The following is a 12,837-nucleotide window of genomic DNA, read 5'->3' on the forward strand; positions in this document are numbered from 1 at the left end:
ACCCGGGGGAAAGGAGGGGACGCGACGAGGCGCTCGGGCGACTCCTGGCCACTAGCTGAGTGGCCTCTTTTGTCTAATTCCTCAGCAGTTTCTGAGCCTGAAGATGACCCTGATCTGAGTCCAAGGACCCTCGTCCAAAGGTAATCCCCTTGGTAACCGGCCCCGGAGCGCTGGACGTAGACCCCCTCCTCCCCCTCTCGCGTGCACGCACACACTCAACAGGAGTTTGGAGAGTGAGCTTGGAGAGCTGATGGTGCGGCCGGCCGTCTGTCCGGCCGTCTGTCCGGCCGTCCTCCGCTCTGCCCTGCGGGATCTCGCCGGTGGGCGGCGGCCTGAGCCCCGAGCCCGCGTTCTTCTCTAGCGTTCGCGGCTCCTCGGCGCCGCCAGCGAGAAGCCAGATCCAAAACAACAGAAAAAAAAGGCGATTCCGGGAGGCGGCGTCCCGAGGAAGGAGGGAATAGCCGGCGGGGGGACGGGGAGGGGGGGGTCGAGGGGTGGGGAGAGGGAGGGAGAAGGAAAAGCAGGCTGGGGAATTGGGCAAACTCCGCGGCGCTTCCTTGCGTCCTGGCTGGCCAGGGACGGCCCGGCTCCGCCCTCCCGCTGGCCTGGGACGCAGCAGCCTGGCTCCCGCCTACTCCTCTCTTTTCTCTTGTGGCGGGCGCCTTTACTCACTCGCGGGGAGATCGGGATGCGAGAGCAAGACGATCGGTTGCGGACGAGGCAGCCTCCGGGGCCAGACCCTGGGGCAGCCGCACCCCCGCAGCCTGTCCGCGCTCTCAGCGAGACACCTCACGCCCCGAGGGGCTCAAGCGCCGCGCGGGGGAGCTCTCCAGCCGCCGCCTCGCCTCCCGGGCTCCGTCACCCTCTTGCCTTTTCCGTGACGCAAGTGAGGAAAACTCTGAAAGTTTGCCACGTGCAAGGCTACAAGGAGAACGCCAGAGCCGGGACCCGGGAGGTGGAGGAAGGGTGCGCGGAAACCCGCAGACCCCCGCTCTCTCTTCTCCGCCCCGCCACCGCTCCGGCCGGACGCCGCCGTGGCGCCGCCTGGGGATTGTTTTCTGGAGGGGGCCCCAGAGCCAGCGGTGCCCTCATGGAAAAAGCTTGAGCTGGCTGGGATACAGGCCGCTGCGGGTCCTAGTACCCTAGACAGACAGGGCCAGGAGAACCCCTGTCCTGGGCGACTCCCTCCGGGGAGAAAGACAAGACTACATCTGCAGTGACGGGTAACAAGAGTAGGCAAGACCAGGTTCCGCCGTGCTTTGAGCGGCGGCTGGCGGGGACCGGTGTCTCGTCTTTGCTAACACCACGGGACGAGAGGAATGGTCGGGCTGGGGCTCTGGGAAGAGGTAAAGGGTTCTTGACCCTGGTCATTGATTCTGCCAGACATTGTGCTGGGCACTGGGGATCAGGGTACCAAAAGGTAGTGGGGGTGCCTGCCTTGGAGAGTTTACAATCTACCCTCTTGTCTTATAAGAATAGCTGGCACATTGAAAGAGACCCTGATGCTGGGAAAGACTGAGGGCAGGAGGACAATGAGACGGTTTGATGACATCACCAACTCAATGAACATGAGTTTGAGCAAACTCCAGGAGATAGTGAAGGACAGGGAAGCCTGGCATTCTGCAGTTCATGGTGTACCAAAGAGTTGAACACGCCTGAGCGACCTAACAACTCTTGTCCTCTGTTCATTCATTGTCTTTGTCTCATTCATTTGATCATGTACTCAAGGAAACATTAACTGAGTATTCTGTACCAGGCCTCCTGGGCTACAAAGAGGAATAAGGCATTGTCCTCACCTACCGGAAGTTCAGATGGATCAGGAAAATAAATCGATGTGCCACGAAATGTGACTGGAAGGGCACCTATCCCAGCCTGGGTTGAGCAAGGATCAAGGAACGCTTCCTGGAGGAGGAATGTCGACTACAAATTGGCACTTGCCATCTACCTATCTAACTCTGCTAAGTCACTTCAGTCGTGTCCAACTCTGTGTGACCCCATAAACGGCAGCACACCAGGCTCCCCCATCCCTGGGATTCTCCAGGCAAGAACACTGGAGTGGGTTGCCATTTCCTTCTCCAATGCATGAAAGTGAAAAGTGAAAGTGAAGTCGCTCAGTCGTGTCCGACCCTCAGCAACCCCATGGACTGCAGCCTTCCAGGCTCCTCCGCCCATGGGATTCTCCAGGCAAGAGGACTGGCGTGGGTGCCATTGCCTTCTCCGTATCTAACTCTATAAGGATTAAAGCATGTGCTGCTGCAGCACTGACCTTCAACACCCCTGAAGGAGTTCAGGGTGGAAAGCAGAAATGATGCACTCTGTGCTCAGGGAAAAACTGGCAGGACAGGTCTTCAGATAGATATTCTCAGGAGCTGATTTTATGACCCCAATTCTTGTATCTCCTCATATTAAGAAAAGCACTAAAACTAAAATCCTTAATGCTGATTAACAGAAGCTTCACAAGACTAGCAGAAACTTCTACAAAAAATATTTGCTTGATTACAATGTACTCCCCCTTTACCAAAATCACGCATATACTGTCCTCCCCCCAACCCCTACCTCTGTGGAACAGTTTCTCAGAGCTGTCTGAGGTGCTGTCTCCCAGGCTACAATCTGCGTTTTGCCCCAGATAAAACTTAACTTGCAACTCTCATTTTGTGCAATTTTTTTAAGTCAACAGGAGGTACCTAAGATGAACAAAGACTTCAGCCCCTACTGCCCTTCCTGGCTATGCCCTGAGCCTTGTCTACCTCCTCTAACTAGAACCTCCTTACCCCTCATGCTCATACTTCCCACTTGTTGTAGATTAACTCGCACAAGGTGGTGCTGTAAAGGTGGGCACCTTGGGCTGTTGTTTTATTTTGTTTTTTTTTTTTCTTTTGGCGGCTTAGCATGCAGGATCTTAGTTCCCCAACTAGGAATAGAGCCCATGCCCCCTGCACTAGAAACACAGAGCCCTAACCCCTAAACTGCCAGGGAATTCCCCACCTTGAGTTGTTTGGAAGGGTGTAATTTGCAGGCTTCTGGCTCCAAAAGCCAGTTTCACTGGTTCAGTGAGTAGATCCAATGCCCCACGCAGAGCTGGCATTTGACCAGAATAAAGGTTTATGTGCAAACCCCAAAAGCCCAGGTATTACTTTGCAAAGAGAAATTCAACTGTCCAGGCACACCTGAATTTACGCATCAATAGACCAAGGGAATTTGAGCTGCTCCCTGGGAAACCCAGTTACCAGAAGTGGGTAACTTCTGGTTACCCACTTGAGTCCGGTGAAACTGAATGCCCCAGGATGGGAAGAACCAATGGTTCTCTCAGCCAAGAAACCTTGAGGTCTGGTCCCCTCAGCCATAGGTGCAGCCTTGATTCTGAGGACTCAGTTCAGCCTAGGATCGCCAGGACCAGAGCCTGAATGTTTCCCACAACTGCTTTTGGGACACCCCTTTTCTGTGATCTCTCTTCCATTTGCAGAACCTCTCTCCAAACTTGGTTTAACAGAAGCAGCTACTCCCTTAGTGCTTGTTGAGTGTTGCTGCTGCTACTGCTAAGTCGCTTCAGTGGTGTCTGACTCTGCGCGACCCCATAGACGGCAGCCCACCAGGCTCCCCCATCCCTGGGATTCTCCAGGCAAGAACACTGGAGTGGGTTGCCATTTCCTTCTCCAATGTATGAAAGGGAAAAGTGAAAGTGAAGTTGCTCAGTCGTGTCCAACACTTAGCGACCCCTTGGACTACAGCCTACCAGGCTCCTCCGTCCATGGGGTTTTCCAGGCAAGAGTACTGGAGTGGGGTGCCATCACCTTCTCCGATGTACTCTGCATATAAGTTAAATAAGCAGGGTGACAATATACAGTTCTGACATACTCCTTTTCCTATTTGGAACCAGTCTGTTGTTCCATGTCCAGTTCTAACTGTTGCTTCCTGACAATCGATGGGATTTCTACTCACCCTACTAGTTGTTGTTCAGTCGCTCAGTTGTGTCCAACTCTTTGTGACCCCATCGACTGCAGCATGCCAGGCTTCCCTGTCCTTCACTGTCTCCCAGCATTTGCTCAAACTCATGTCCATTGAGTCGATGATGCCACCCAACCATCTCGTCCTCTGTCACTCCCTTCTCCTCCTGCCCTCAATCTTCCCCAGCATCAGGGTCTTTTCCAATGAGTTGGCTCTTTACATCAGGTGGCCAAAGCATTGGAGCTTCAGTATCAGTCCTTCCAGTGAATATTCAGGGTTAATTTCCTATAGGATTGACTGGTTTCATCACCTCGCTGTCCAAGGGATTCTCAAGAATCTTCTCCAACACCACCATTTGAAAGTATCTCCGGCGCTCAGTCTAACCCCACCCCTCAGAGGGACCCCCAGCAACCACCTTGATGGTCTTTAGTTGGTTCCCAAATGCTTCAGTCACATCTTGATAATTTTATTTATTTTGGCTGTGCTGGGTCTTTGTTGCTGCACGCAGGCTTTCTCTAGCTGCAGCCAGTGGGGCTACTCTCTCGTTGTGGTGCAGAAGCTTCTAGAGTGGTTGCAGTGGATTCTCTTGTGGAGTACCAGCTTAGAGCACAGGCTTATTAGTTGTGGCACATGGGCTTAGTTGCTCCATGGAATGGGGGATCTTCCCAGATTAGGGATCAAACCCGTAACTCCTGCATTGGCAGGTGGATTCTTTACCACTGAGCCACCAGGGAAGCCCAAGTCACATATGTATACACATTTACACCTTAGATTTACTTCCATATGTTGAGGGAGGAGGTGGTTTCTGTCTCACAGTGGCCACCCTATTTTCAGGTTCATGAGGAAAGCTCACTCTTAAGCTTCACAGAGATTTCCAGAACCTATATTTTGTATTCTCAACTCTCTTCAAACCTATGGGTAACAGGACCCACAGTTACTACTCTCAGGCAACTGCACTAACCTTTGTGGTTTCCCCACACCCTGCCCATTCCTTTGGGAAATTTTTTATTAAATTCTCCTCGTGTTATTCTAATTGGAGTGTATTCTCTCTTTCCTGCTGGGACCCTGACTCAGACACAGGAAACAGCATCCATCTCCCATCCCAGCTTTCCTCCTTTAGAAAAGGAATCAGCAAGGGAGAACTATGGCCAGTGGTTTCCAGGCTGATTCCGCTGGCGGCTAGCATGGTAGACACATTGGACTATTACTACAGAAATGCATTCAAGAGATGATGAAGGCCTGAGGTAATGGTCTGGGGAGAAGCAAATTTGGGATTTTATGGGGGTAGAACAGACTGGAATGACAACCAACGGGATGTCGGTATTGAGGGAAGAGTCAATGCACACCTTAAAAAAATAGATTCTTGACTCCACTTCCCTCCCAACAACTACTCCTCCCCCCCGCCCCCCGCACCCCACCTCTGCTTTTTTTTTTTTTTGGCTGCATCAGGTCTTACTTGTTCTTTGTTATGGCATGTTATGGGCTCCAGAGAGCAAGGGCTCTGAAGTTGCTGCTTGTGGCCTTAGTTGCCCTGGGCACGTAAGATCTTAGTTCCCTGACCAGGGATCTGCATTGCAAGGCAGATGTTTAACTACTGGACCATCTAGCAAGTCCCTTTATCTGCTCACCTTTGCAGCAAATTCCTCAAAATAGCCATCTCTAACAGCTGCTTCCAACATTTTTCCTCCCTTTCTCTTCTTAAACCCCTCTAGCCATTCTTTCAATCTCACACTCCACTGAAACTCTTATCAGCCATCAATGACCTAATGGTTATTCTCAGCCCTTCTCTTGTACTTAGGCTCTCTGTAGCATTTGACCAGGTTGATCACTCCTTCCCCCTGGATACACTTTCTTCATTTTCACTGGCCAGCCATACTCTCCTGGTTTCCCTTCTACTACACGGGTTCATCCACTTCTCTCCAATAATTCTGTTTTGTTTTGTTTTCCGGGGTGGGGGGGGGAGAAAATAATTTTTATTTTACATCTTTTTTACAAATACATCGAAGAAGCATGCAATGCTGCCAGCACTGGATGCAATCCCGGGCCACAGGTCTGCACACTCCTTTGCAGCTGGTCCTATAACAGCAGAACCTTTCATCCTGCCTTTACGGTTTACTATGTGCTCAGTTGCTCAGTCGTGTCAGACTATTTGTGACCACATGAACTGTAGCCCGCCAAGCTCCTCTGTCCGTGCACAGAGTATTGGAGTGGACTGCCATTTCCTCCTCCAGGGATTGTTTACTGTGACCCCTGCATTATCTTCAGAATAAAGAAACACACCATCTTTTCTCCTGTATGAGTTTCATTGTCAAATTACCATCACTGGATGTATGTTCTTTCTCAGCTCTGATTTGCCTTTCTTGATTGTGGCCATCACTATGTCACCCACACCAGCAGCAGGAAGTCTCTTCAGTCATTCGTTGATTGCCTTCACAGAGATTATATACAGATTTCTGGCTCCTGTGTTGTCAGCACAGTTGATCATGGCTCCAAGGGGAAGACCCAAGGAAATCTAGAATTTCGCACCCTGCGTCAACATCTTGAATGCCAGAAGGGGACAAAAGTCAATAATTCTTGACACCAGAGTGCATACTAGTAGTGTGGTCCTCTTGTCTTTTTCTATTTTCACTTCTTTGACAATTTCACCCAGACTCATGGCTTCGAACACCATCTTTCTGCCAATAGTATCCAAAATTTTAAATCTTCAGCCCAGGCCTTTCTCTGGGCTGATACCAAACTGAGGGAACTCCCTGGTGGTCCAGTGGTTGGGACTTACGCAGGGGGCATAAGTTCTATCCCTGGTTGGGGAACTAAGATCCTGCGTGCCTCGAGGTTTGGCAAAAAAGAAAAATAAAAAATAAAACCCCAGACTTACCAGACTTACAAGTCATTCTCCTTGCCATCTCTCTTTGCATGTCTAGTAGACATCTCTAACCCAACATGTCCAAAGCTGAATTTCTAATCTTGCCACCCAAATCTGTTCTATTTGGCAATATCCCCCATCTCAGGTAATGAGTACTTTCTGCCACTTGCTTAGGTTCAAAACTGGAGCCATCCTTTGACCTTTCTCCTTATTCTGGAACTCATCTCTCATTGGCATCTCACAACTGCTTTCCTGGTCCCAGCTACCACCCTTCTCACTTGCATCACTCCAACTTCCTAATGGCCTCTATGTTTCCACCTCTGCCTCCTGACAGTCTGTTCTCAACATAGCAGTCAGAGTGGTTCTTTTAAAACATAAGTTAGATGTCAGTTCTCAGTTCAAAACCCTCCAATGTCCTCATCTCACTCAACCTAAAAACCAAAGACCTTAAGAGAGCCTGTGGAGCCTCTGTTATCTGAGCCCCCTTTCCTCACTTACTAGCCCACTCTGCTCCAGCCAACACGGCTTTGTTATTCCTCTTCTGAGATGCCGGGCACATTTCTATCTTAAGGTATTTGTACTCACTGCTTCCTCTTCTTGAAATGCTCTTTCTCTAGATATCCACATGGCTAACCCACCATGAAATATTACCTTCTCAGTAAGACCTACCTTCACATGCCCTGTTTAAAATTACAGCCCATCCTCACCCCAAGCTCTCCTATATCCTGCTCAATTTTGTTATATGACACTTATCACCTGCCAACAAATATAATTTACTTATTTGTTATGTTTATTGTCTGGGGAGAAGGGAATTAACCAAGAGTCCTCCCGCACACACTGAACAAAGGCTGAAGATGGAAGGGAGTGAGGCTGGGGGAATATGAAGTGTGGGGGTGAAGTGCAAACTGGGAAAAGATATTTGCACACCATAGATAACTAGCTAAGGATTACGATCTAGAATATACAAAGAACACCTTCAAATAAAGCAGAAAACAAACAAACAATCTGTATGTTTCCTATTGCAGCTGCAACAAATTACCACAAACTTAGTGGTTTAAAACAACACAGATTTATTCTTTCACTGCGTTCGAGACCAGAAAACCAAACTGGATCTCACTGGGCTCAAATCAAGGTGTCAGCAAGGGCCATGTTCCTCCTGAAGACTCTAGGTAAAAATCCATTTCTTTGCCTTTTCCAGCTTCTAGAGGTTGCCCACGTTCCTCTGCTCCTGGCTCCCAATCATCCTCCAAGTCAGAAATCACACCTCAGACTTCTGCATGCATCATCGTATCTCCCTGACTCTTCTGCCTCTCTCTTTCACTTCTAAGGACACTTGTGATTAATGAGACTGACTCAGTTAATCCAGGACAATGTCATTGTCTCAAGATCCTTAATTAAATCACATCTGCAAAATCCCTTTTCTCCTATAAGGTGACATTCATAGGCTCTGGGTGGACATCTTGGGAGAGGGGTCACTATTCTACCTACCCCACAAACCAATAGAAAAATACACAAAGAGGCATTCCACAGAGGAAGAAACATATATGAAACCTTTATTCATCAGGAAATGTAAATTAAAATCACAGTAAAATACCATCACACACTCATCAGATTCACAAATATATAAAAAGTCTACCAACCAAGCACTGTCAAGAATGAGGAGCAAAGGGAACTCTCATGTAGTGACAAAGGAAAATAAATTGGTACAGCCCCTTTGGAAACCAATTTGACAACAGCTAGTAAAGCTGACCGTGCGCTTTACATGTTCACGCATCCGCTGCTGCTGCTGCTGCTGCTGCTAAGTCATTTCAGTCGTGCTGGAGTAGGGTGCCATCACCTCCTCTGCACGCATCCTTTACAACTCAGTAATTCAAGATGTATACTAGAAGCTACTGCATAGGTGCAACAGGAAACCTACAGGAATGTAGCACTGCTAAAAAATAGTCAATCCAAAAAAAAAAAAATCCAGCAGGAGATGGATTAATAAATTGGATAGAACCAAACAATGGTTTTTCTAGTAGTCATATATGGATGTGAGAGTTGGACCATAAAGAAGGCTGAGCGCTGAAGAATTGATGCTTTCAAACTGTGATGCTAGAGAAGACTCTTGAGAGTCCGTTGGACTGCAAGGAGATCAAACCAGTCAATTCTAAAGGAAATCAACCCTGAATACTAATTGGAAGGACTGATGCTGAAGCTCCAATACTTTGGCCACCTTATTCGAAGAGCCAACTCATTGGGAAAGACGCTGATGCTAGGAAGGCAGGAGAACAATAGAGTATGAGATGATTGGATGGCATCATCAACTCAATGGACATGAATTTAGGCAAACTCAAGGAGATAGTGAAGGACAGGGAAGCCTGCCATCTGTGGGGCTGCAAAGAGTCGGACACAACTGAGCAAGTGAATAACAACAAAACAATGGAGTATAATGCAGTTTTTTAAAAGCAACTGTTGCTATATATAAAAAAATTCCATATGTGGTATCATCTAAGCAACACTTCTCAAATATCATGCTGGGGATCTGGTTAAATGAAGATTCTGATCCTGTAAGTCCGGAATGGGGTCTGAAATTCTGCATTTTCAACAGCTCTCTGCTGTTCCATGGGCTATGCTTCAAGTAAGAAAATTCTCAGTATACTTAGGGATGCATAAAATGATAAAACTGTTTTTCTTTTTAAACAAAAGGCAAAGATAAACTCTAAATTCAGGAGAGCAGATATTTTTACCTCTGACTGGGAGAGTGGTTGAATAGGTCCTGGTGATGCTTTCTTAAACTGGCTGTTGGGTCCACAAGTATTCTTGTATCTCACTTATGTTACATATAGTATCGCCCATATCAAATATTGTATCTTTAAAAAACAATGAAAAGCGTACAAAAATAAAATTATAGGCAAAGAAGCTAGGTGGCGTCAAAGTCTTGGGTAAATAAAGAAGTTAGTCCTGTTAGCGCTATACTAAACTAAAACAGATACAATTTGCAGAAAAAGTGTTGTCCGTTCACTAAATACTCCAGAAATCCAACCTGTCAGGCTAATTCTTTTCAGCCCAGATTAAAGAGGCAGGATTTGTACTATCCAAGTTTTTCAAATTTACTGGATTTTATGAATCACCTGACATTCTTGTTAACAATACAGATTTTCAAGTGACTCCTGTGTAGATCGTGATTCTGGGCGTGCAGAGGTAGCCTGGGAATCAGTACTGAATAGGTTCAGTGGCTTCAAGCCCTAATTGGTAGGGTGAAAAAGCTCCGCCCGCCTCGTAAATTGACTTGCGGTTAGTAGGCCGTGGGGATATCCGATCAGCCCCTGTCGGCTCTAAGAAGCCCCAACACGGTGGGAGGACAGCCCCTCCCCACCCCAACCCCCGCCAAGGTCTGTTAGCACAGTATATCCATATTAGCGCAGCGGTCACCCCTCTTTCCCGGAACTATCCTCTTTAGCTCTTCTGGAAGAGGCTCTCCAGAGAGGCCCTGAATGACAGAAACCTAAACGAGAGGAAATAATTACGGCACTAGGTAACTTAAAACAGCGCAGACTCGCCTAGGAAGCCGCCCCTCCCATCCCAGGCCTCTCCAAGCGTTTCTTCCCTCCTCCTCCCTCAGAGAACGCGGAGAAGAAACGCGAGATACGAACACGGGGCGTGGCCTCACCCTGACCAATGGAAATGGGAGGCCTGGCCCTGAATCTTCCTTTCATTGGCGCAGGGTCCCCAAGACGGCCGGGTCTAGCAGTACTGAGGCGGAAGTCGCGCTGCAGCCGGAATGCGCGCTGAGCCTCCGGTCCGGCAACGTTTGAGCCGCCATCATGGTGCGGAAGCTTAAGTTTCACGAGCAGAAGCTGCTCAAGCAGGTGGACTTCCTGAACTGGGAGGTCACAGATCACAACCTGCATGAGCTACGCGTGTTGCGGCGTTATCGGCTGCAGCGGCGCGAGGACTATACGCGCTACAACCAGCTGAGCCGTGCTGTGCGCGAGTTGGCCCGGCGTCTGCGCGATCTGCCGGAGCGCGACCCGTTTCGCGTGCGCTCCTCGGCCGCGCTGCTGGATAAGCTGTATGCTCTCGGCCTAGTGCCCACGCGGGGATCGCTGGAGCTCTGCGATTTCGTCACGGCCTCGTCCTTTTGCCGCCGCCGCCTGCCCACTGTGCTGCTTAAGCTGCGCATGGCGCAGCACCTCCAGGCCGCCGTGGCATTCGTGGAGCAGGGCCACGTGCGCGTGGGCCCCGACGTGGTCACCGACCCCGCCTTCCTTGTCACGCGAAGCATGGAGGACTTTGTCACCTGGGTTGACTCGTCCAAGATCAAGCGGCACGTGCTGGAGTACAATGAGGAGCGTGATGACTTCGATTTGGACGCCTAGCGGACCTCCCCTTGCCAGGACTGCATGGGGAAGCTGAGACACAAGCCTGAGAGTCTGTGAAGGTGCATCTGCCCAAGAGTGTATCAGCCAGTCGTTGGTTCTTAAGAACTTGCCTCCTCAGCTACAGGCCACGCATGGAGCCAAAGGGTACGCCCTTTTCCACGAAATTTTCTTAGCTTTCCGACAATTGGTAATTCAGTGACTGCCATAAGAAACAATGGGAAGCGGTTTTGTGCTGCACTGGGGACTTGTTTTGTTCTTGTACCTGAAATATTGCGGTGTGAATGCAAGGACTTGGGATTGGGGAGGACCTATCCCCGCCCCCAGCTTTCGTTTCATTTTCTTGTAACAGGACAGTGTGGTTTAATTTATTTAACTCGAATCCTTGCTCTTGTTCGTGATTAAACTGTGTACAGATGTCGTAGAGGTTGGTCTCAAGTTTTCATAAAATAGATGAGATTTTAGTGTTCAGAGTTCTTTCTCTTGTATAAAGGAATGCTCTCCTAATGCCAATAAATGGCCTAACTGCTTTTTAAGTGCAAATTTTTGTCTGGGTTTGTCACATAAGGTCGCATCTCTCTGAATTCAGGAACCCACAGAAGAATAGTGACGGCAGCGAGCTGCCTGTGGGTGAGACCTGCCCTGGGTTCCACGTGTGGAGGTTGCAGGATGTTGTACAGGGCTGACCAGATTTGTCAGTTTACTGATCCCTTCCTCAGAATGAGTGTTTTGGCAGAACTCTTCCCCACAGGACTTCCTGTTGCTATTCCAGCCTCGGGAAATACCATATTAGAGGGCTGAAGTGTTTGCTTGCCTAAGGAAATAATCACCCTGTAGCTTATCTAGCGGTTAGAAGTAGCCCAGGAGGGTCTTGGAAAGTTCTTAGGAGTGGAGCCCTGGGGAGGCTCCAGGGCTGCCTGCCCAGAGCAGCAGCTGCACAGCTATTATCCATCACTGCCCACCATCACTACCTGCCCAGCCTTTAATTTAGAGAAAGGTTAGTTGCCCAGTTAGAGTGGGTTTTATTGAGGGACACAAAAGATGGATTGGGAGTCAGGGAGCCTAGCCTGATGACAATGGAAGAACATGAAGGGAGAAGATCTGTTCTAATGCAGCCAGCTCACTGGAAGGAAGACTACCGAATTTACTCATTACCACTACAAGGGAAATAACAGAATGCCAAGACCAGTGGGTTGCTTTTACCTGTACCATCTCCATCTCCCCAGGTGTAAGGCAACATTTGGTGAAGAAACAAGAGGAGGTGACACTGGAGATGACAATAATAGCAAATGCTTCTACTGTATGTCAGACACTTAGTGCATTACATATCTTAATCCATTTAATCCAACAATTCAATGATGGGAGCCCAGTTCTTTACTTTTCAAATAAGGGAACTGAGGCAGAGATGGGTCAAACTACCCCAGATTGCATAGCCAATAGGTGGTGGAGCTAGAATGCTTCCTTTAAGAGTCAGAATTGCCATATGACCCAGCATGACCCAGCAATCCCACTGCTGGGCATACACACCGAGGAAACCAGAACTGAAAGAGACACATGTACCCCAATGTTCATCGCAGCACTGTTTATAATAGCCAAGACATGGAAGCAACCTAGATGCTCATCAGCAGATGAATGGATAAGAAAGCTGTGGTACATATACACAATGGA

General features: G+C 48.7%; 2 protein-coding genes and 1 pseudogene across 2 annotated transcripts in view; 2 read left to right on the top strand and 1 right to left on the bottom strand.

Annotated features, from left to right (window-relative positions):
* The window catches only part of SNUPN (snurportin 1), a 43,361-nt gene continuing 30,583 nt past the window's right edge, over window positions 60–12,837 (top strand). Inside the window, exon 1 of the mRNA XM_018066122.1 lies at window positions 60–140. The gene's annotated coding sequence lies outside the window, so the exon portion shown is untranslated. The remainder of the gene's footprint in view (window positions 141–12,837) is intronic.
* On the bottom strand, window positions 5,924–6,601 carry LOC102190173 (annotated as a pseudogene).
* Window positions 10,515–11,712, top strand: IMP3 (IMP3, U3 small nucleolar ribonucleoprotein). The gene has a single exon (XM_018066123.1). It carries the CDS (start codon window positions 10,615–10,617, stop codon window positions 11,167–11,169), a length of 555 nt encoding a protein of 184 aa, XP_017921612.1. The 5' UTR covers window positions 10,515–10,614; the 3' UTR covers window positions 11,170–11,712.

The sequence above is a fragment of the Capra hircus genome, chromosome 21 (genome assembly GCF_001704415.2).
Source record: "Capra hircus breed San Clemente chromosome 21, ASM170441v1, whole genome shotgun sequence".
In the NCBI taxonomy this organism is placed as follows: domain Eukaryota; kingdom Metazoa; phylum Chordata; class Mammalia; order Artiodactyla; family Bovidae; genus Capra; species Capra hircus.

Bases quoted from the DNA above. Each gene is read 5' to 3' on its own strand.
- IMP3 (XM_018066123.1), top strand. From the start codon at position 10,615: ATGGTGCGGAAGCTTAAGTTTCACGAGCAGAAGCTGCTCAAGCAGGTG.